The 22,458-nt window shown below is 47.0% G+C and overlaps 1 protein-coding gene across 1 annotated transcript in view; it reads left to right on the top strand.

The window, feature by feature from the left end:
* Positions 1-85: 85 nt before the first annotated feature.
* The window catches only part of gucy2f (guanylate cyclase 2F, retinal), an 85,690-nt gene continuing 63,317 nt past the window's right edge, over positions 86-22,458 (top strand). Inside the window, 2 exon segments of the mRNA XM_038817915.1 lie at positions 86-769; positions 4,461-5,276. Of these exon segments, the coding sequence (XP_038673843.1) occupies positions 4,532-5,276 (745 nt within the window). The 5' untranslated portion in view covers positions 86-769; positions 4,461-4,531.

Raw genomic sequence — 22,458 nt, 5'->3', positions numbered from 1 at the left:
CCAGCCCCGCCCCCTCTCCAAATCGACACTGCAATCCGATTAATAGTAATTTTAAAAAAATCGACTCTGTCCGGGGTGGAGATTAGATCTGTCTCAGGATCCGCAGAGTGAATTGGAGGTCATTTGTGCAGGTAGCTTGTTGGAAGAGCGCACACATATCCGAGAGAGATAGAGAGAGAGAGGAATGGGGTGCTGGCCTCAACTTTGAACAAGTGCATCTTGGCCACACGTTGGAAGACGTCTCTGCAAATTAGGAGGCGCTAAGACTGACCAGAGCGGCGATGGTAGGAGCTATCCACGGTGCTGAATCTCGGGTGCTGCTGTCCGCGGTGCTGAATTCAGACACGCTGATCAACACTCCAGTTGGGAAAGCTCCGTTCTCTTCCACAGCCCATGAGAAATACCTTCCTGGGATAAATAAAATGTCGAAGGCGATGGATTAACCTTGCAGGCAAAATAGATGTTCCGTCCTCTCGTCTCGGTGCAGGAACTTGATTGAATAAAGAGCTACCCGTTTCAAAAAATAGAAGCAAAGTGTGTATTTTTACAATTAAGATGATGATGGTTGAGTTTGCAGTCCCTAGGAGGGGAATACACATGCTAAATCATTGATGAAGGTGATGGGATTCTAATGATATCGTGCATTGGATGGTGTTTTCCTGTAACCTCGGTTGAAACCTGGGGGAAGTGCAAGTCCTGGCCAGCTCCAAGAGAAGTGCGAGGGCCAACAAACTAGAAACTGCGCGTTAATCTATCTCATGTCACCTTGGTAAGTGGAACTGTAAGAGGTTATCGCAGTCTTTGTAACACAAGATAAATTTGATTCTTCAGGCAAAGACCTCGTCAATGGGTCGCAGTAACGTTTATAGTTAACTAGTAAGAGTATGTCGAATGCTCCAATAGAAATGAGCTGACAGATCTTTGCCAATGACTATTTTAACATAGAAACACAGAAGACGGGAACAGGGCAATAGTTGTGTTTCCCTAGGTTTGTGAATTTTATTGAATTTACAGTACACGAAAGCCTGGAAAATGGTTACAGCCCAGAGTGAAGCATAAAATGCGATTTTTAAAAAAAAAAGTCTAAATATGGCACAACAGCTTCATCACAAAACGAGTGTCAGAGTCACCAGGGGTTCCTGTGTGAGATTTAAATGTAAACTTTCAAATATAGTACTGTCTTACAGGTCGAAATATCCACATGTAATAGATTTTGATCAGACGAGGAAAGATAAGAGTGTCTTGTTGACAGGTTTAAGATGAGCTGAGCGAATAGATTTAACCTAGGTAATCTCTATTTGAATTACTGCAGGTCCCAATGGACAATTACTCCTTGACATTTTTGGTCAACAGTGCAATTTTAAATTCTTTATGCTCATTTACTTTTTATGACATGTATTCCTTTTTAAGAAAAGTGTAAAATCACTTATTTGGGGAAATATGCCCGCTGATTATAATGCCTTCAAGGTCATTTGACAACCATGTGCACATTTACATTTAAATACAACTTTTTAAAAATCCAGTTCAATATGTCTTATCTTTGCTTCTATTGTTCTGAACTGATTTGCTTTGGACAAAGTGATTTTTAATTAATTTTGTCTGTCCTTTGCCTTCAGTTGTGAAGTTCACCCCAACCACCCCATCCATTCATTCTTCTCTGTTAACTATTTTGCTAAAAGTCAAAATTTAGAGGGTTCAAACACAATTTGGATTTCTTAACATTATTTTGGTGTCTTGAAATGTATAAGCATCGCTAAAATCCTCCAGGTATCATGACAGTTGTGGGCCAGAATAATGAAATTAAGCGCCCTTTTCCAATTCCCCATTATTAATCAAGCAGTGTGTTAGAACATAGAAAATACAGCATAGAACAGGCCCTTTGGCCCACAATGTTGTGCCAAACCTTTGTCCTAGATTAAGAACAAATTAATGTACACCCCATCATTCTACCATAATCCATGTACCTATCCAATAGTCGCTTGTAGGTCCCTAATGTTTCCGACTCAACTACTTCCACAGGCGGTGCATTCCATAACCCCACTACTCTCTGGGTAAAGAACCTACCTCTGACATCCCCTCTATATTTTCCACCATTCACTTTTAATTTATGTCCCCTTGTAATCGTTTGTTGTATCCGGGGAAAAAGTCTCTGACTGTCTACTCTATTTATTCCCCTGATCATCTTATAAACCTCTATTAAGTCTCCCCTCATCCTTCTCCGTTCTTTTTTAAAAATAAATTTAGAGTAGCCAATTAATTTTTTTTCCAATTAAGGGGCAATTTAGCGTGGCCAATCCACCTATCCTGCACATCTTTGGGTTGTGGGGGCGAAACCCATGCAAACATGGGGAGAATGTGCAAACTCCACACGGACAGTGACCCAGAGCCAGAATCGAACCTGGGACCTCGGTACTGTGAGGTTGCAGGGCTAACCCACTGCGCCACCATGCTGTCCCATCCTTCTCCGTTCTAATGAGAAAAGGCCTAGCACCCTCAACCTTTCCTCATAAGACCTACTCTCCATTCCAGGCAACATTCTGGTAAATAAATCCTTCCTAAAATGAGGTGACCAGAACTGCACACAGTACTCTGAAATGTGGCATTACCAAGGTTTTGGGCAGCTGCATTATCACCTCACGGCTCTTAAATTCAATCCCTCTGCTAATGAACGCTAGGACACCATAGGTCTTCTTCGCAGTTCTATCCACTTCAGTGGCAACTTTCAAAGATCTATGAACATAGACCCCAAGATCTCTTTGCTCCTCCACATTGCCAAGAACCCTACCGTTAACCCTGTATTCCGCATTCATATTTGTCCTTCCAAAATGGACAACCTCACATTTTTCAGTGTTAAAGTCCATCTGCCACTTCTCAGCCCAGCTCTGCATCCTATCTATGTCTCTGCAGCTGACAACAGTCCTCCTCACTATCCACAACTCCACCAATCCTCACAGCATCTGCAAATTTACTGACCCATCCTTCAACGCCCTCATCCAAGTCATTAATGAAAATAACAAACATCAGAGGACCCAGAACTGATCACTGCGGTATGCCACTGGTAACTGGGCTCCAGGCTGAATATTTGCCATCCACCATCACTCTCTGACTTCTATCGGTTAGCCAGTTCATTATCCAACTGGCCAAATTTCCCACTATCCCATACCTCCTTACTTTCTGCATAAGCCTACCATAGAGAACATTATCAAATGCCTTACTAAAATCCATGTGCACAACATCCATTGCTTTACCTTCATCCACGTGTTTGGTCACCTCCTCAAAGAATTCAGTCAGAATGTTGAGTCGTCATAAATCCTCATGTCAGGCAATATTTAAAAAATACTGGGCGAAATTCTCCGACCCCCACGACGGGTCGGAGAATAGCGGGAGGGCCTTCCCGACATTTTTCCCGCCCTCCCGCTATTCTCCCCCACCCCCCGCCCAACACCCGACCCGAATCGCTGCCGCCGTTTTTTTACGGCCGGCAGCGATTCACAGCTGTTCGATGGGCCGAAGTCCCAGCCCTTTACGCCGTTTTTACGAACGGCAAACAGACCTGGTCTGGCCGTTCGTAAAAACGGCGGGAACAACTCGCTTTTTATAACCATGGCACCGATTGGCACGGCAGTACCACGGCCGTGCCAAGGGTGCCATGGGCCCGCGATCGGTGGGTACCGATCGCGGGCAGCGGGCCCGATGCCCGCGCACTCTTTCTCCTTCCGCCGCCCCGCAGTATCCATTCGCGGGGCGGCTGAGGGGCAACCCGGCCCGCGCATGCGCGGGTTTCGCGCAAATACGCGATGACGTCATCCGCGCATGCGCGGGTTGGAGTCTTCCAATCCGCGCATGCGCGGCTGACGTCATATGACGCATCAGCCGGCGCTAACTCCGGCAAGCGGGCTTAACGATATTCGTTAAGCCCGTCATGCCGGAGCCTACGGCGTCGGGCTGCTAGCCCCGACCGGGGACCAGAATCGGTTCCCGGTCGGGAAGGGGCGCGCTGGCGTCAAACCCGCCCGGGTTTGACGCCAGCCTTACGATTTCTCCCGTTTTGGGAGAATCGCGCCCAGTCTTTCAGTATATAAACCAACCCCCTGATAGTTCACACTAACGTAAAGTTGTGTTTGGAAGGACAAATTTTGAGGTCCAAAATTATTCAGTCTTTTGTAATGTAAATCTAGAGCTCTCTTACCAGAAAATTGATTGAGGTTGGTGATCAGTTGAAGATTGCAAAACTGAGTTTGGTAGATTATTGTTAGGTAAGTGCATTAAGAGATATAGAGCAGGGCAGAAAAATTGTGTTAAGCTCAGATCAGCTACGATTTATCTGAATGGCAGAACAGGCCCGAGAAGCTAAATGGCCCACTAATTTTTCTATGTAACAATCGACCAATATGGTAATATCGGGTGTAATGGTGTTGAGTACATCTCTCATGATTCAAATATGTTACTCATTTCTTCAGGGGCTGAGGTCACTATTATTCGTGAATGAATCCGACCTGTTCAGGACCTGGCTGTCGATGCTCCCAGGAAAATGCTGAGTTCCTGTTGGACATTAAGAGGCTATCTGCTGGAGTTCACTAATCACCCTCGATGGTACCACCCACCAAAGCAAAGGTTTTTTATGAAGTTGAAATTTTTCCCACCATTGTGGTGGCTGCTTCTGGGAACATTAGTCTTGCCATATCACACACTCACCTTTGCTTTCAAGGTCGGAGTCGTCGGACCGTGGAACTGTGACCCAATTTATTCCAAGGCTCTCCCGGGTATGGCTGCCAAGTTGGCCGTTGATCGAATCAACAAAGGTGGTTTCTTACACCACAGATACAAGCTTGACTATGTCGTGCTTCAAGATGATTGCCAGACTTCAAAGGCACTCAGTAACTTTGTGGAATTTGAGAAACATGCTTCTGTATTTCTGGGTCCAGCGAACCCAGGCTATTGTGAGGCAGCTTCACTGATGGGCAAGAACTGGAATAAGGGAATATTTTCATGGGCCTGTGTCAACTTTCAGCTTGATAATGCCAAGAGCTACCCTACGTTTGCGAGGACCTTGCTACCACCTGTCAGGGTTTTGTATAATGTGATGAAATATTTTCTCTGGGCTCATATTGGCATAATATCTTCAAATGAAAACATCTGGGTGGACACTGCCAACAAAGTAGCCAATGCTCTCAGATACAATGGACTTCCAATTGGCATAGTCACCTCGATGGGATTCACTGATGAAGATATTGTGAAAACCTTAATGAAGATTAGAAATGTTCCTGACCTTCGAAGTAAGTTTGCTAAGAAATTAAAGTGCTGTGATTGCGTGTAACTGCGTGTATGTATCTATTCCTTGATTCATCATGGTAACCCATGGCAGAGTACAAGTTATGTTTTCTTCAATTAGCTTAATTTCCAGCTAATGATAGACAGTTATTCGGTTCAAATCTATGGGTGTAGAATATACACTTCTGTGTCGTGAAATTGATTATTGGAGCATTGTCAATGCTTTCTATTGTTCAAAGTTGTTCATTCATACTTTTCCACATGTTCATAAACTCACCTCCAGACACAGACATACAAACCTTGCAGCAATCCTCGTGTAGACTTGAAAACAGACTCTTAATTAGTCGCAAAGAATATCTGTCTAAACATGTAGTCCTTTCATTAAATATATTTTGACTTCAGTTCGCATTTTCACTTCATCAGCTGTGTTCTTTTATGATTAAGAACATGAGGAGTAGGAACAGGAATAGACCATTTGGCCCATTGAATGTATTCTATCATTCAATACGATCATGGCTGATCTTGAGCTCACTGGGCTAAATCGCTGGCTTTTAAAGCAGACCAAGCAGGCCAGCAGCACGGTTTGATTCCCGTATCAGCCTCCCCGGACAGGCGCCGGAATGTGGCGACTAGGGGCTTTTCACAGTAACTTCATTGAAGCCTACTCGTGACAATAAGCGATTTTCATTTTCATTTCAACTCCATTTTTCTGTCCGCTCCCCTTAACCCTTAATTCCCTGAGAGACTGAAAATCTGTCAAATTTATTCAACGATTGAGCAGCAAGGAGTCTGGGGTGGAGAATTCCAAAGATTCACAACCCTTTGAGTGAAGAAATTTCTTATCATTTCAGAACTAAATAATCAGCCCCCTTATCTTGCGACTGCCCCCCCCCCCCCCCCCCCCCCCACCGGGTTTCCGATTCCCCGACCTGCGGAAGTAATCGACCAGCGTCCACCCTGTCAAACCCCTTCAGAACCTTCTCTGCTTCAGTGAGATCACCTCTCATTCTTCAAAATCCCAGACAATTTACTCAGCCTAAAACCATAGGACAACCCCCTCATCCCAGGTACCAGTGCAGTGAACCTTAACTGTAAGGCCTCCAATTCAAGTCTACCTTTCTTAAATGTGGAGACTAAAACTGCACCCAGCAACCCAGATGTGGTCTCACCAAAATCCTGTACAACTGCAGTAAAATGTCTTTATTCCTGTATTCCAATCCCCTTGCAGTAAAGGCCAAAGTACCATTTGCCTCCCTAATTGCTTACTTTGTCTTCATTTAAAAAAATAAATTTAGAGTGTCCAATTATTTTTTCTTCTAATTTAAGGGGCAATTTAGCATGGCCAATCCACCTACCCTGCACATCTTTTTGGGTTGTTAGGGTGAGACCCACGTAGACACGGGGAGAATGTGCAAACGCCACACAGTCAGTGACTTGGGGCCGGGATCGAACCTGGGTCCCCGACGCCGTGAGGCAGCAGTGCTAACCACTGCACCACCGTGCCGCCCTTTTACTGCGTCCACATGCTAACTTTCTCTGTTCCTTGTACAAGCACACCCAGGTCTCTTTGAATGTCAACACTCCCAAGTTTCTCATCTTTTAAAACATATTCTGTTTTTTATTCTTGCAAACAAAGTGACTAACTTTGTTCTTCCCAAAATTATACTCCATCTAGCATCTTGTTGGCCACTCACCTAACCTGTTCATTTCACTTTGCAGCCTTTTTGTGTCCTCCCTGCAACTTATCTTTCCACCTAGGTTGGTATCATCACCAAACTTCGATACGTTACTTTCTATCTCTCCATCCAAGTCACTGATATAGGGCGGAATCCCCCCCCCCCGCTGGTAGTGGCGTTCCCGGTGAGGTGGAGAATCCAGTGGTAGTGAAGAAAATGGAATCAGCGCCGGACGCCGATCTGTTTCCAATGCTCCAGCCCGCCACCTGCTGCCGTCGGTATCAATGCCCGTTTAGCGGGTCGGGCACCATATGATCTGGGCCTGCGTGATTCTCCGGTCCTCTGGGTCGGGAATCACATTGGTGAGAATCAATTCTGCTCCTGACAAGCGTGGCCCTTATGTGGTGGACCTTGCGGTGGGCAAGTGGGTAACTCTTTCAGGTAGTTGCCCCCAAAGTCCATCCAAGGATCACCCTCCTCCCACCACAATGCAATACCTGCCCACTGCACCCCCACCAGAGACCCCTGGAATAAGGGCCCCCCCCTGGGGCCACCTAAATAATAGGACCCCCCAGTGACCCCATTATTGAAGAGAACCCCCACAGACATGCCCTAAATAAGGATACCCCTCCTCAGACACCCCAGAAAAGAGATCCTGTCAGGAAGCCCCTCAGAAAGAGACCCTAGTCAGGAAGCCCCTCAGAGAGAGACCCTGGTCAGGAAGACCCTCAGAAAGAGACGCTGGTCATGAAGCCCCTCAGAGAGAGACCCTGGTCAGGAAGACCCTCAGAAAGAGACCCCTGTCAGGAAGCCCCTCAGAGAGAGACCCCTGTCAGGAAGACCCTCAGAAAGAGACCCTAGTCAGGAAGCCCCTCAGAGAGAGACCCTGGTCAGGAAGCCCCCAGAGAGAGAGATCGCTGTGGGTAGCTGGAGAGCAGTACAGACAGAGACAGTGAAAAAAAAACTACTTTAACACTCACCTGAGTAATACACTTGTTGGCTCAGACACAGGAAGCAGCACCTGTCAATTCCTGGAAAGAGGAAACTAGTCAGCTGTGTTTAAACCTCCTCAGGTCTTTGAGCTACAAGCCATGCATTAATTTCTCTTTTATATTCATTTTACAATCTTGTGATTGAAGCTGCCGCATACCCCAGCGGTCAGCACTGCTGCATTTACCACCCGTCAGGCTTGAATAATCTGAAGTGCTCTAAAGGCAATGTTTAAAAACATCAAGCTTTGCGCGGCACAGGAGCACCATGGTTAGCACTGTTGCTTCACAGCGGCAGGGACCCCAGTTCGATTCCCGGCTTGGGTCACTGGCTGTACGGAGTCTGCACGTTCTTCCCGTGTCTGCGTGGGTTTCCTCCGGGTGCTCCGGTTTCCTCCCACAAGTCGCGAAAGACGTACTTGTTAGGTGAATTGGACATTCTGAATTCTCTCTGTGTACCCAATCCAGGCATCGTAGTGTGGCGACTAGGGGATTTTCACAGTAATTTCATTGCATTATTAATGTGAGCCTACTTGTGACAATAATAAAGATTATTATTGGGGGCAGCACGGTGGCGCAGTGGGTTTGCACTGCTGCCTCACGGCACCGAGGTCCCAGGTTTGATCCCGGCCCTGCATCACTATCCGTGTGGGGTTTACACATTCTCCCCGTGTTTGTGTGGGCTTCGCCCCCACAACCCAAAGATGTGGGTGGCATGGAACCACTGGTTCAATTCCTGGCGTGGGTCACTGACTGTGCGGAGTCTGCACATTCTCCTCATGTCTGTTGGGTTTCCTCCGGGTGCTCCAGTTTCCTCCCACAAGTCCCAAAAGACGTGCTGTTAGGTGAATTGGACATTCTGATTTCTCCCTCTGTGTAACCGAACAGGCGCCGGAATATGGTGACTAGGGGCTTTTCACTTTGCAATGGGGCTGGTTTAGCACGGGGCAAAATAGCTGGCTTTTAAAGCAGACCAAGGTAGGCCAGCAGCACGGTTCAATTCCCGTACCAGCCTCCCCGAACAGGCACCAGAATGTGGCTACTAGGGGCTTTTCACAGTAACTTCATTTGAAGCCTACTTGTGACAATAAGTGATTTTCATTTTATTTCATTTTTCATGTTAATGTAAGCCTACTGCTGATGATAAAGATTATTTTTATTGAGTGACAGCTCCTGGACCTCTTCAAACAGAGTTAATTACTGTCAATTTCCAGCTGATTACTTCAAAATCACTCAATCATGAAGGGAGGTGATTGGAAAGCACTTAATTCTGTTTGAGGTTTTTCCAATACTTTATCTCTGCCAATATTAATTTTCCATTTCCTCACTTTTAGCCCTTAGGTTAACACCTGTATCTGGTGTGGAACCTGTGTCTCCTTCTGTGAACGCAGCCACAAAGGGCGGGATGTTCTGGCCCTTCCTGCTGGCCCCACCAAAGGCAATCCCTTTATGATAGTTTCTCTGGCATTGGGATGAAGGAGCCATGGAAAATGGTATAGACAGCAGCGGGACCGGAAGACCTCGCTGTTAGCCAATGGCGAGCTGCCTGTGCCTCTGGAAAACATGCCCGGGGGGGGGGGAGGAAATACTTTCCAAAATATATTTTCCATGCCTCCATCATTTCCTCATTCCCCATGATAATTTGTCCTGCCTCTGCTTCTAAGGGACCATCATTTACTTTAGCTACTCTCTTCCTTTTTATTTACTTATGAAAACTCTTACAAATGGTTTTAATATTTCTGGCTAGTTGATACTCCTATTCTATATTTTCCCTTTTAATCATCTTTTTGGTGGCTCTTTGCTGTTCTCTAAAACATCCCGATCCTCAGACTTGCTATTGTGTTTTGCAACATTGCAATCCCCTTCTTTAAATCTGATACTATCCTTAAATTCCTGAGTGATTCTTTGGGCTAAGGTCAAGCCAGCTATTTATAATTCGTTAATGACAAGTGATCTTGAGATAGTCTTTCATGGAGAAAATGAATATGTTCAGATCAGTGCAAGGCTGTACTTTTTAAAAAAAAGTATTTTTATTGGCATTTTCAACAAGTTTGTACTTTTGTTGGCAAAGCATATGGGCTTCTGGAGAATAGCTGCCCTCTTGTAAGAAAACGTTGGCCACAAGTATGAACAATTAACTCTTACATAAAGATATGCCTGATAGTTCCTAAAGGATATCATGAAATTTGTTGTCAAAATGGGAAGGTACATATTGACGTAATTTGCAATAGACTAAAATGTTGCTCTTTAATTTCCGTGTCATGGATTTCACTCCAGTGCAGAAGGAGACCATTCAGCCCATCAGGTCTGCACCGATACTCTGAAAGAACACCTTACCTCGGTCCACTCCCCTGTCCTATCTGTTTAACCCCGTAACCCCACCTAACTTGCACATCTTTAGACACTAAGGGACAAGTTAGCATGGTCAATCCACCTAACCTGCACATCTTTGGACTGTGGGAGGAAACCGGAGCACCCGGAGGAAACCTACACAGACACTGGGAGAAAGTGCAGACTCCGCACAGGCAAGGTTGGAATCAAACCCAGGTCCCTGGCACTGTGAGGCAGCAGTGCTAACCATTGTGCTAGCATGCCACTGACCACTGTGCCACCGTGGGTGGCAATGTCCTCTCTTTGTTGGCTGTGGTAAACTTCCAAGTTATATTAGGTTAGGTAGGTTCAATGTAGTGTTCAAAGTTTAAAATTATGAGCGACTTGGATTGAATACATAGGCATAAACAAAAAGGAGATGAAGAGATTTTTTTTGACACAACTAATTGTTACAATTTGGAATTCACTGCCTGAAAGAGTAGTTGAAGCAGATTGAGGAGGAACTTTCAGAAGGAATTGTGGAAACATTTGCTGTGCTGTGGGAAGCATACTCTGAGGAAAGATTGGAGGCAGCACAGAGAAGGTTCACTAGGTTGATTCTGGCTAGGATTTCCTTATACAGAGAGATTGAGTTGGGCCTGTACTCATTGGAGTTTAGTAGAATGAGAAGCAACCTTATTGAGATATATAGGATTGTCAGGGAGCTTGCAAGGGTAGATGCTGAGAGGTTGTTTCCGCTTGTGGGAGAGTCTAGGACCAGAGGGCATGATCTCAGAGTAAGAAATTTCCCATTTACAACAGAGATGAAGAGGAATTTCCTTTCTCAGAGGGAATCTGTGGAATTCTCCACCACAGAGAGCTGTAGAGGCTGGGTCGTTAAGAGTGCTCAAGGCTGCGATTGACAGCGTTTTAATCAGCAAGGGAATCGAGGATTATGGATATAAAGTGGGAAAGTTGAGTTTATTATCATATCGGTCATGATCTCATTGAATGGCAGAATAGACATAATGGGCCGAATGGCCTACTTCTGCTCCTTCGTCTTATGAATTTCTAGGTCACTTCAGAGACGAAATCTCTGCAGCATTATCAATAAACTAGTGAGAAACAGGAAGGGAAAGAAAGAGAGGTTGGAGATTGTTGATCAGACTGCGAGGTGCAGGCTGTGGGAATGGGAATAGTAACTGGGTTGGATTTTCCTCTGGGCTTTGAGACCCTGACATTAGGGGCTGAGATCCTGCACTTGCCAGCAGTGAGAACGGCTCAGCAACCTTCCATAAGGCAGCCTCTTAATTGGCCACCTCTGGGCTCCTTGTTTAATTAAGGAGAGTGGGTGACTGGGCTCTTGACGCAGCAGGCCCGATCAGAGGTCTGACATCTCCTTGAGCCCTGGCAGCCACACTGGGAGTTAATTGACTTCAGAATTGCAATCCCCCTTCCATAACCAGAGTGAAATGTTCCTGCCACGCCTCCAACATCCGAGCGACACTCTGCTAATTGCAGGCCTTAACGTGGAGGTTGCCTCACTGGCCTGCACAGCGGGCAGCGGATTGTTCCCACAAACTGACCCTGACAAACTCCCCTGGTGGCAGGGAGGCACTGTGAAACAATCCGGTCTCTGCTCCCCACCCCCCCCCCCCCTATTTTCCTGGCCCCACTGCCTCCAACCCTGCCTTGATAGAGCTGAGCAAATCTAACCCAGTGTATATTTTGCATAGATGCCAACATGATGACAGTTTAATGTGATAAAGGAATCATTCAGCCTTGTCCTATGCCATGTCTCTATTTAATTACATTTGGCACCAGATTTCACACATGCTGCAACTTAGAATCTGTGTAAAGTCAGATGTTCTCTAACATTTCTTCAAAATCCATTTACCATCAAAAAAGTGAAATTTCATTTTACTTTTGATGATCTTGGACAAGCTTCAACACATCCCAAATATTTAACCTTGGATCCTCACCCATGTCCAAGTTTTACACTCCAATCACTTCCTTTACCTGTGCCCTTTGGAAATCTATTTGCTCTTCAGTGAGTTGATTTCAGAATTGTGATCCTCACTCCTTTATCTTACTCCGCCTAACCTCAGTGACATTCCGGAATGCCTCCCACATCCAACTGCCATTCTGTTAACAATAGAATACTCAATTGCATCTCTCCACCCCCTATCTGAATTTGGATTTGTTTATTGTCACGTGTACCGAGGTATAGTGAAAAGTATTTTTCTGTGTGCAGCTCAAACAGATCATTTAGTACATGAAAAGAAAAGAAAATATGTAATAGCAACATAAGGTACACAATGTAAATATACAGACACCGGCATCGGGTGAAGCATACAGGAGTGTGGTATTAATCAGGTCAGTCCATAAGCGGGTTGTTTAGGAGTCTGGTAACAGCGGGGAAGAAGCTGTTTTTGAATCTGTTCGTGCGTGTTCTCAGACTTAAGTATCTCCTGTCCTATTGAAGAAGCTGGAAGAGTGAGTAAGCCGGGTCAAGGGCTCTTTGATTATGCTGCCCGCTTTCCCCAGGCAGTGGGAGATGTAGTTAGAGTCAATGGATCGGAGGCGGGTTTGTGTGATGGACTGGGCTGTATTCACGGCTCTCTGAAGTTTCTTGCGGTCTTGGGCCGAGCAGTTGCCATACCAGGCTGTGATGCAGCCAGATAGGATGCTTTCTATAGTGCATCTGTAAAAGTTGCTAAGATATAATGTGGACATGCCGAATTTCCTTAGTTTCCTGAGGAAGTATAGGCGCTGTTGTGCTTTCTGGGTGGTAGCGTCGATGTGGGTGGACCAGGATAGGTTTTTGGTGATGTTCACCTCCATTCCTTACTCTCCATAAGTGCTAGAATTTAGCCCCTATATTTTAAAAAAAATCCAATTGAAGGGCCAATTTAGCATGGCCAATCCACTTATCCTGCATCATTTTGGGCAGCGGCGGGTGAGACCCATGCAGACACGGCGAGAATGTGCAAACTCCACACGGACAGTAACCTGGGGCCAGGATCGAACCCGGGTCCTCAGCGCTGTGAGACAGCAGTGCTAACCACTGCACCACCATGCCGCCCAGCCCCTATATTTTTGACCCAAGGAATTTATTATCTGTTTACCTTCAAAATGCGCCTTCCCCTCACCCCTCTGCTTTTAAAAACTTCCCCAAAACCCTTTTATTGATTCTCACTGTAACTAACTCATTTTTTGGTCTGCTTCTTCTACCTGGTGTACCCCGTTTTGCCATTCTGACGTAAAGCTATTTGAGATCTCTTCCTACATGGAAGGGGCAATAATAGAAAAGTACGTAATTGTTTTTTAAGGATCATTATTAATCTAGACATAATTTTTGATTCACAAGATGAATACTGCAAACCCAATACACAGCAATTCAACATGCCCAAGACGCTCAGGAAATAAATGATGGCATTGTAATTAGCGCACACAAAGGGAGCCAGCGCCTTTGTCATACAGAACATAAGAACTAGGAGCAGGAGTAGGCCATCTGGCCCCTCGAGCCTGCTCCGCCATTCAATAAGATCATGGCTGATCTTTTGTGGGCTCAGCTCCACTTACCCGCCCGCTCACCGTAACCTTTAATTCCTTTACTGTTCAAAAATCTATCTATCTTTGACGTAAAAACATCCGATAGGGGAGCCACAACTGCTTCACTTGGCAGGCAATTCCGCAGATGGGTAGGGAATGATGGAAGTCCCTTCCCAAAATCACTTTTTGGAGTGCTTTTACAATAAGGACAATAGGCTCACACAACCTCATTTTCAGGACAGGTAAGGGCGGTCTTTCTCATACTGTCCGTGCTCTCAGGATAAAGCCCAGATCAATATTGCGCTCAGAACCCAATAACATAACACAAGATGTCATTTGGAACTCAATCCCAAGTAAAAGATGTTCTTGGGGGCATCCCTCTCATTCATGAGGTATCTCGATTCTCAGAGATTAATCGAGCCATTTTACTTTTGCAGTTTTCCCCCCATTCGCCTGAACAACCTCACCTGAAACTCTGGCAGTGCTGAACTCCAGCTGTTCTACATTGGAGCATCAGTCTAGGTCATGCGGTTGCTCCAACCCATGACCTTAGAATCATCATAGAATCCCTACAGTGCAGAAGGAGGCCATTTGGTCCATCGAGTTTGCTCCAACCCAATGAAAGAGGGGTCCACTCCCCCACCCACCCCGCCCTTTCCCTGTAACCCTGCAACCTAACCTGCACATCTTTGGATACTAAGGGGCAATTTAGCATGGCCAATCCACCTAACCTGCACATCTTTGGATTGTGGGAGGAAGCCAGAGCACCCGGAGGAAACCCACACAGATACGGGAAGAATGTGTACACATCGCACAAACAAGAGTATCTCCTCCCAAGAACACATGACCCAGGAGCGGGAGTCGGCAATTTAGGCTCCCGAGCCAAAGCAACTTCAATGTGATCATGGCTGATCCCATCCTGGCCTCAACTCCACCGCTCTGCCCGTTCTCCGTAAACCTTCAACCCATGACCAATTAAAAATCTGTCTCATTGCTCCTTTAGTTTACTCAGTGTCCCTGCTTCCAACGCACTCTGGGGTAGCGAATTCCACTGATTCACAACCCTTTGGGAGAAGTAGTTTCCCTGAAATCTGTTTTAAATTTGTTACTTTTTATTCTAAGATTATGACCTCTTGTTTTACAATGCCCCACGAGAGGAAGCATCAGCCCCATGTCTATTTTATCCACACTGTTTATCATCATATATACCTCAATTAGATCTCCCCTCATTCTTTTAAACATGAGAGAGTAGAGGCCTAAACTGCTCAATGTCTCCTCGTACGACAAACCCCTCGGGCGGGATTCTGCCGTAATCGGCAGGGCGGGCAACTCTGGCGGGAAGGAGTGGCGTGAACCACTCCAGCGTCGGGCCGCCCCAAAAGTGGGGAATCCACCGCACCTTTAGGGGCTAGGCCGGCCCCGGAGTGATTTGCGCCACGCAGGCTGGCAAGGAAGGGGCTTAGTGCCATGCCAACCGGCGCCAAAGGGAATCCGCTGGCCGGCGTGAGTTGGCGCATGCGCGGGAGTGCTAGTGTGTGGTGGCGTCATCCCAGCGCTCACGCAGCGGGCTTCGTCTCTGCACCGGCAATGGCGGACCGCTACAGCCGCCAGTGCGGAAGAATAGAGTGCCCCCACGGCACAGGCCCGCCCGCGGATTGGTGGGCCCCGGTCGCGGGCCAGGCCACCGTGGGGGCACCTCCCAGGGCCAGATCTCCCCGCCCCCCCCCCCCCCCCCCCCCCCCCGAGAACCCCGGAGGCCGCCCGCGCCGACTGGTCCCGCCGGTAAGGACCTACTCTAATTTACACCGGCGGGAACGGCAGAAAACGGGCGGCCACTCGGCCCATCGTGGGCTGGAGAATCGCCGGGGGGAGGCCGCTACCAGCGCCCGCTGACCGGCATGGCGCAATTCACAACCCCGCCAAATATCTGGTGCCGGATAATTCGGCAGCCGGTAGGGGCGGGATTCACGCCACCCCCCACCCCCCCCGGCGATTTTCCGACCCGGCCGGGGGGTGGGGGGGGGGGGGGGGTCGGAGAAACCCGCCCGGTCTGGAATCAATCTCGTGAACTTCCTCTGAACTGCCTTCAATGCGACAACATCTTTCTTCAAATAAGGGGACCACAACTGTGCACAAAACTCCAGGTGCGGTCTTACCAATGCCTTATATAGTTGCAACAACACTTCCTTACCTTTATACTCCATTCATTTTGCTATCAATGCCAACATTCTATTTGCATTCCTTGTTATCTGCTGCACCTGCATGCTCGTTTTCTGTGACTCATGCACAAGGACACCCAGATCCCTCTGCATCAGAGCACCCCAAAATCTCTCCCCATTCATAACTTATGTTGACTTCAATCACCTGGACGAACAGTGATCGCTCCCTTGGAATTTCCCAGCAGTCCTGCAAATCTTCAGATCATTATCCAATTGACGGCCTACGATTGAAACTGTCTCCACAACATTCTCAGACAGTACATTCCAGATCCTAACCCCTCGCTGTGTGAATCTGTCTCCACCACACTCACAGACAGTACATTCCAGATCCTAACCACTCGCTGTGTGAATCTGCCTCCACAACATTCTCAGACAGTACATTCCAGATCCTAACCACTCGCCGTGTGAACCTACCTCCACCACACTCTCAGATGGTGCATTCCAGATCCTAACCACTCGCTGTATGAACCTACCTCCACCACTCTCTCAGATGGTGCATTCCAGATCCTAACCACTCGCTGTGTGAATTTGCCTCCACCACACTCACAGACAGTGCATTCCAGATCCTAACCACTCACTGTGTGAATCTGTCTCCACCACACTCACAGACAGTACATTCTGGATCCTAACCACTCGCTGTGTGAATCCGTCTCCACCACACTCACAGACAGTGCATTCCAGATACTAACCACTTGCTGTGTGAATCTGCCTCCACCACTCTCTCAGACAGTACATTCCAGATCCTAACCACTTGCTGTGTTAATCTGCCTCCACCACACTCTCAGACAGTACATTCCAGATCCTAACCACTCGCTGTTTGAATCTGCCTCCACCACACTCACAGACAGTACATTCCAGATCCTAACCACTCGCTGTGTGAATCTGCCTCCACCACACTCACAGACAGTACATTCCAGATCCTAACCACTCGCTGTGTGAATCTGCCTCCACCACACTCACAGACAGTACATTCCAGATCCTAACCACTCGCTACATAAGGACGTTTTTCCTCGTCTTACTATTGTTACGCATGCACTATTCAAAATTATGCGGGGCCCGAATAGAGCAGGTGGGACAGATCTCTTTTAATTTTGCAGAGGAGACAGTGGCACGGTGGCACAGTGGTAGCGCTGCTGCCTCACAGCGCCATGGACCTGGGTTCAATTCCGGCCTTGGGTGATTGTGTGGAGTTTGGACATTTTGCCCATGCCTGCGTGAGTTTCCTCCGGGTGCTCCGGTTTCCTCCCGACGACCGAACATGTGCGGGTTAGGTCGATTGGCCATGATAAATTGCCCCTTAGTGTCCAAAGATGTGGAAGTAAGGTGGAGTTATGGAGTTACGGATATAGGGTGGGGCAATGGACCTATGTAGGTCTTAGAGGTTGGTGCAGACCCGATGGGCTGAATGGCCTCTTTCTGTAGGGTTTCTATGGTTCTATGGACAGTGACTAGGGGACATAGATTTAAAGAGATTAATGGACGGTTTGGAAAGTGAAATAAGGCTATCCAGAAGATGTCTGGAAGTCACTGCCTGAGAGGGTTGTACAGGCAGAAAGCTCAACACATTTTAAAGGTGTCTGGATTCTATCCCAAGTGCCATAACCTGCAGGGCCTCAGGCCAAATGCTGGAAAGTTAGATTAGGCTGGGGGGCTGGTTTTTGTGGCCGGAGCAGAAGTGATGGGCCAAGTGGCCTCTTTCTAGATTTCTACGATTCTATGAATCATCTGAAATGAGTGTCCTTTTGTTCTTCATCCATCTGCCAATGGGAACATTGTTTCTCCTGGCTTAGACCTATGCAGATCGCTCATGAATTTGAACACTTCTATCAAATCTCCCCTTAATCTTCACTTTTCCAAGGAGAAAAAACCCTCTTCTCCCATCTGTAGACAGAACGGAAGTTTCCTATCCTTGGATGTCATTCAGAAATGGACACAATACTCCAGTTAGCACTGAACTAGTATTTTAGAAACAGGTTCATCATAACGTCCTTGCTTTTGTACTCTATGCACTTGCGTTTTGGTGTATTTTGTGTTTAATTATTCGCATATAGCACATTGGAGGGTTGATGCCATTGCTGTCGGACTTCATATGGGTAGCCAGGAGTAGCCTGTTTTAAAATGTTAACGTGGCCCATTCTGGGGAATAGGCCGAGATGCTGAATAACCTTAAAACAATCAACTCCGGAGAAATGTGAAGCAAAATGTATTTTTTGTTTTGTTTTAAAGGTTTCTGCGTAATAAAATGTGGGATGTTGATGCCAGCCTGTGGTTGCATCGATATTGGGAATATGGGCAAGTTGCCAGATCTATCTCCCCTCTCTCGTACAAATGGGGATAATTCTGACTTTGGGTGACAAGCTTGTAAATGGTACTATCACCTGTTCTACACTGAATTCAATAGACATGAGAATTGGTCGAGACCTACGACAGATTTTGCACCTCTTACACATGTGCATGGAGTCAAAGTTGCCCCAGCTGGATTCCAGAAAACCCCTACCTCAGGGGTTCTTGGAAGCAACTTGGATCTGGAAAGAAGAAAAAATATAATTGAATTGTTTTATTATGATTTTTGTACCTAAGCACAGACCATAGCATATTCACTCTGGAAACAGTCCATTCTGCCCATTAATTTTGTACAGTAAGAAGTCTTACAACACCAGGTTAATGTCCAACAGGTTTGTTTCAAACACGAGCTTTCGGAGCACTGCTCCTTCTTCAGGTGAATGGAGAGGTATGATTCTGAAACATTTATATAGACAAAGTCAGAGATGCTGGACAATGCTTGGAATGCGAGCATTTGCAGGTAATCAAATCATTACAGATCCAGAGAGAGGGATAATCACAGGTTAAAGAGGTGTGAATTGTCTCAAGCCAGAACAGTTGGTGGAATTTTGCAAGTCCAGGCCAGATGGTGGGGGGGTGAATGTAATGCGACATGAATCCAAGATCCCGGTTGAGGCTGCACTCATTCGTGCGGAACTTAGCTATAAGTTTTTGCTTGGCAATTCTGCGTTGTCGCGTGTCCCGAAGGCCGCCTTGAAGATCGCTTACCCGGAGATCAGAGGCTGAATGCCCTTGACTGCTGAAGTGTTCCCTGACTAGAAGGGAACATTCCTGCCTGGCGATTGTCGCACGATGCCTGTTCATTCGTTGTCGCAGCGTCTGTATGGTCTCGCCAATGTACCTCGCTTCGGGGCATCAATTTTGTGTTTTCTTTAAATGAGCCATTGTGCTTAATCGCGTCTTCCTACTTGCTTTTCATAACATTTCACAATCCTTTTCCCTACCTCATTAAAATAGGTCAAAAGGATTGTATTGGCTGTGAAGTACAAGTGGAGATGGCGCAGTGGTAATGTCACTAGACTTGTGCGACTAGGATTCAAATCCCATCACTGCAGATGGGGGAATTTGGATTCAATGAATGAAATCTGGAATTAAAAGCTCCGTTGGAAAAACCACACCTGGTTCACTCGTCCTCAGGAAAGGAAATCAGCCGACCTTACCTGGTCCGGCCTAAATGTGACTCCAGACCCACAATGTGGTGGACTCGTAAATACCCTCTGAAACGGCCGAGCAAACCACTCAATTCAAGTGCATTTAAGGATGGGCCTCAAATTGTGGCCCACCCACATCCGTGAAAGCGTACCCTTTTTCGTAAAGTGCTTTGGAATGTCTGGTGGTCATGAACGGTGCTATATAAATGCAAGTCTCTTTACTATTGTTTTTTCAAGCAACGCTCTGATTTCCTTTGAGAAAAACTTACTGACTTTGCTTCCAAATATGGAAGGTTTTGATCGAGGGGATACAGAAAAAAAGATTTCTCATTGTGGGGAAGAGTGTAACTTGAGACCATGGATATAAGGGGCAGGATTCTCCCTTTCTGAGAGTAAGTGTTGGCACCAACAGAGGATCTGTGGACTTCTACGACAGAAAAACCGGCGCCGCACATGGACCGCTTCCGCTACCGTTGAGGGGCTAGCACCGGTGCCACGTGGAACTCACTTGATTCCACTGAAAATGGTGCGGGATTTTGTGGGTCCGTGATTGACAAACTGCAGATGCATGTGCACATTACACTCCCTACACACACTTACCAAGTCACAGAGGTGGCACTGGTTGTGTTGGAGCGTGTCCATACAGCTAATGGATCGTCCGGGGCCAGAGGGCACCCTGAGGGGGGGGGGGGGGGGGGGGGGGGCTCTGGAGGGACACCTATATGACCGGTGGTACCAGATTCACAGTGGGCTGTTAGCGCTGTGCGCAGCTGCATGGCTGCCTTGGCGGCTGCGGCAATGGTGCTCCATGCCCGTCCACCTTGCCCCTGCAGGCCACCTCCTGGCCGATCCCCACGATTCCCCCCTCGCCCTGGCAGAAGCCCACCCCCCCCGGCCAGCTGCACAACTGGCAGCAAACTATGGCGACGTTGGACACTTTCCGTACCCCCTCTCTCTCCCTCAGCAGCCGCCACGCCGGTTTCACTATTTTTGAAAGCACAAGTGAACCGCGCCATCGGGAACTCGGCCCATCGGAGGCGGAGAATCGCGGAGGCACAGCAGAGTACCGGGTCTGGCTCGCTAATAATATGCAGACGGTGCCTACTGTACTTACGGAGTGGAACGCATTGACGCCATTTTCGAAGGGACGGAGAATCGCGATTTTGGTGTGGGAAGCTATTCTCCACCAAATCGCATTTTCCAATTTCGCCGCCGGCTGACAGAGAGTCCCGCCCAAGATATTTACCAGGAAATTCATCAAAGAATTCATTGACCCAGAGAGTGCTGAGAATGTGGAACTCATTCCCACAGGGGGTGGTTGAAGTGAATAGTGTCGAGATATTTAAGGGGAAGCTGGACCGGTCTATGGGGGACAAGGGAAAAGAAGGTTGGGAGGGTAGAGTCAGATGTGATAAAATGGGAGGAGGCTCAAGTTGAGCATGAATACCAGCATGGACTAGTTGTTCCGCATGAGTAGATTATCTGCCGAGTATCCTTGGTAATCCTATGCATGTAAACATCGAGGGCCGGATTCTCCAACCCCCCCCCCCCCCCCCCACTAAAGCCCCCCCCCCCCCCCAGCCGCATGTTTCTCAGCATCTCGCCTCTTAAATGAGTTGGGGGTTTCAGTCTCAACCATCAACTTCGGCAGTGAATCCCAGACACCCACCACCCTCTGGGTCAAAAAGGCTTTTCCTCGTGTCCCCTCTAACCCTTCTACCAATCACCTTAAATCTATGCCCCGGGGTAATTGAATCCTCAGCTCGGGGGAACATGTCTTTCCCGTCTAGGTCCCTCATACTTTTGTACACCTCAATTAGGTCCCCTTTTAGCCTCCACTGTTCCAAGGAAAACAACCCCAGCCTAACCAATTTCTCCCAATGCAATTTTCAAACCCTGGCAACTTACTTGTCAATCTCCTCTGCACTTTCTCACTTATATCTTTTATGTAATGTGGTGACCAGATCTGTACAAAACCCCAGCTGTGGCCTAATCAGCGCTTTATACAGTTCCAGCATTACATCCCTCATTTTGTATTAAACACCTCACCCAATAAAGGAGAGCATCCCATATGTTTTCTTGACCACCTTGTCCGCCTGTCCTGCCACCTTTAATGACCTGTAGACATGCACTCCCTGGTCTCTCACTTCCCAACACCTCTCAGTATCCTCCTGTTTATTGAGTATTCCCTTTGTTTGTTTACTCTCCCCAAATTCATCACCTCACACTTTTCCAGATTGAATTCCATTGCTATCCGCTCAACCAAGCCATTGACATACTTCTGGAAACATCGGCTATCCTCTTCACTATCAAGTACATGGGCAAGTTTTGTGTCATCAGCAAAGTTCCTGGTCATACCACCCACATTTAAGTCCAAATTACTAATATATATATACAACAAACAGCAAAGGGTCCAGCACTGAAACTGTTTTCCATTCGCAAAAACATCCAATGACCATCACCCTTTGATGCCTGTCACTCAGCCAATTTTGGATCCAACCTGCCACTTTTCCCTGTATCCAACGGGATCTCACTTTTCTGACTCATCTAAAATTTGGGACCTTGTCAAATGCTTAGTGAAATCTATGTAGACAACATCCACTGCACTACCCTCATCAATCCTCCTTGTTACTTTCTCAAAGGTAAAAGAGCTTTTCTAAGTGACGGTTTATCCTGTCTCTCAGAATTGATACCACCGAAGTCAGAATGACTGACCTATATTTTTCTGGCCTACCCATCACGTCCTTTTTAAAATAAGGGTACAATGTTCACAGATCTCCAGTCCTCTTGTATCCACTTGTATCTAGTGAGGATTGGAAAATAATCTGAAGGGTATCAAGGGATATGGGGATAGGGTGGGAAAGTGGAGTTGATGTCGTAGATTGGTCGGGGTTCCATTGAAAAGTGGAACAGGCTTGAGGGGCCTTATGGCCTACCCCTGCTC

This window comes from Scyliorhinus canicula, chromosome 14 (assembly GCF_902713615.1).
Source record: "Scyliorhinus canicula chromosome 14, sScyCan1.1, whole genome shotgun sequence".
NCBI lineage: Eukaryota > Metazoa > Chordata > Chondrichthyes > Carcharhiniformes > Scyliorhinidae > Scyliorhinus > Scyliorhinus canicula.
Note: the sequence above shows the minus strand (reverse complement) of the source record. Positions and strands in the feature narration are given on the sequence as shown.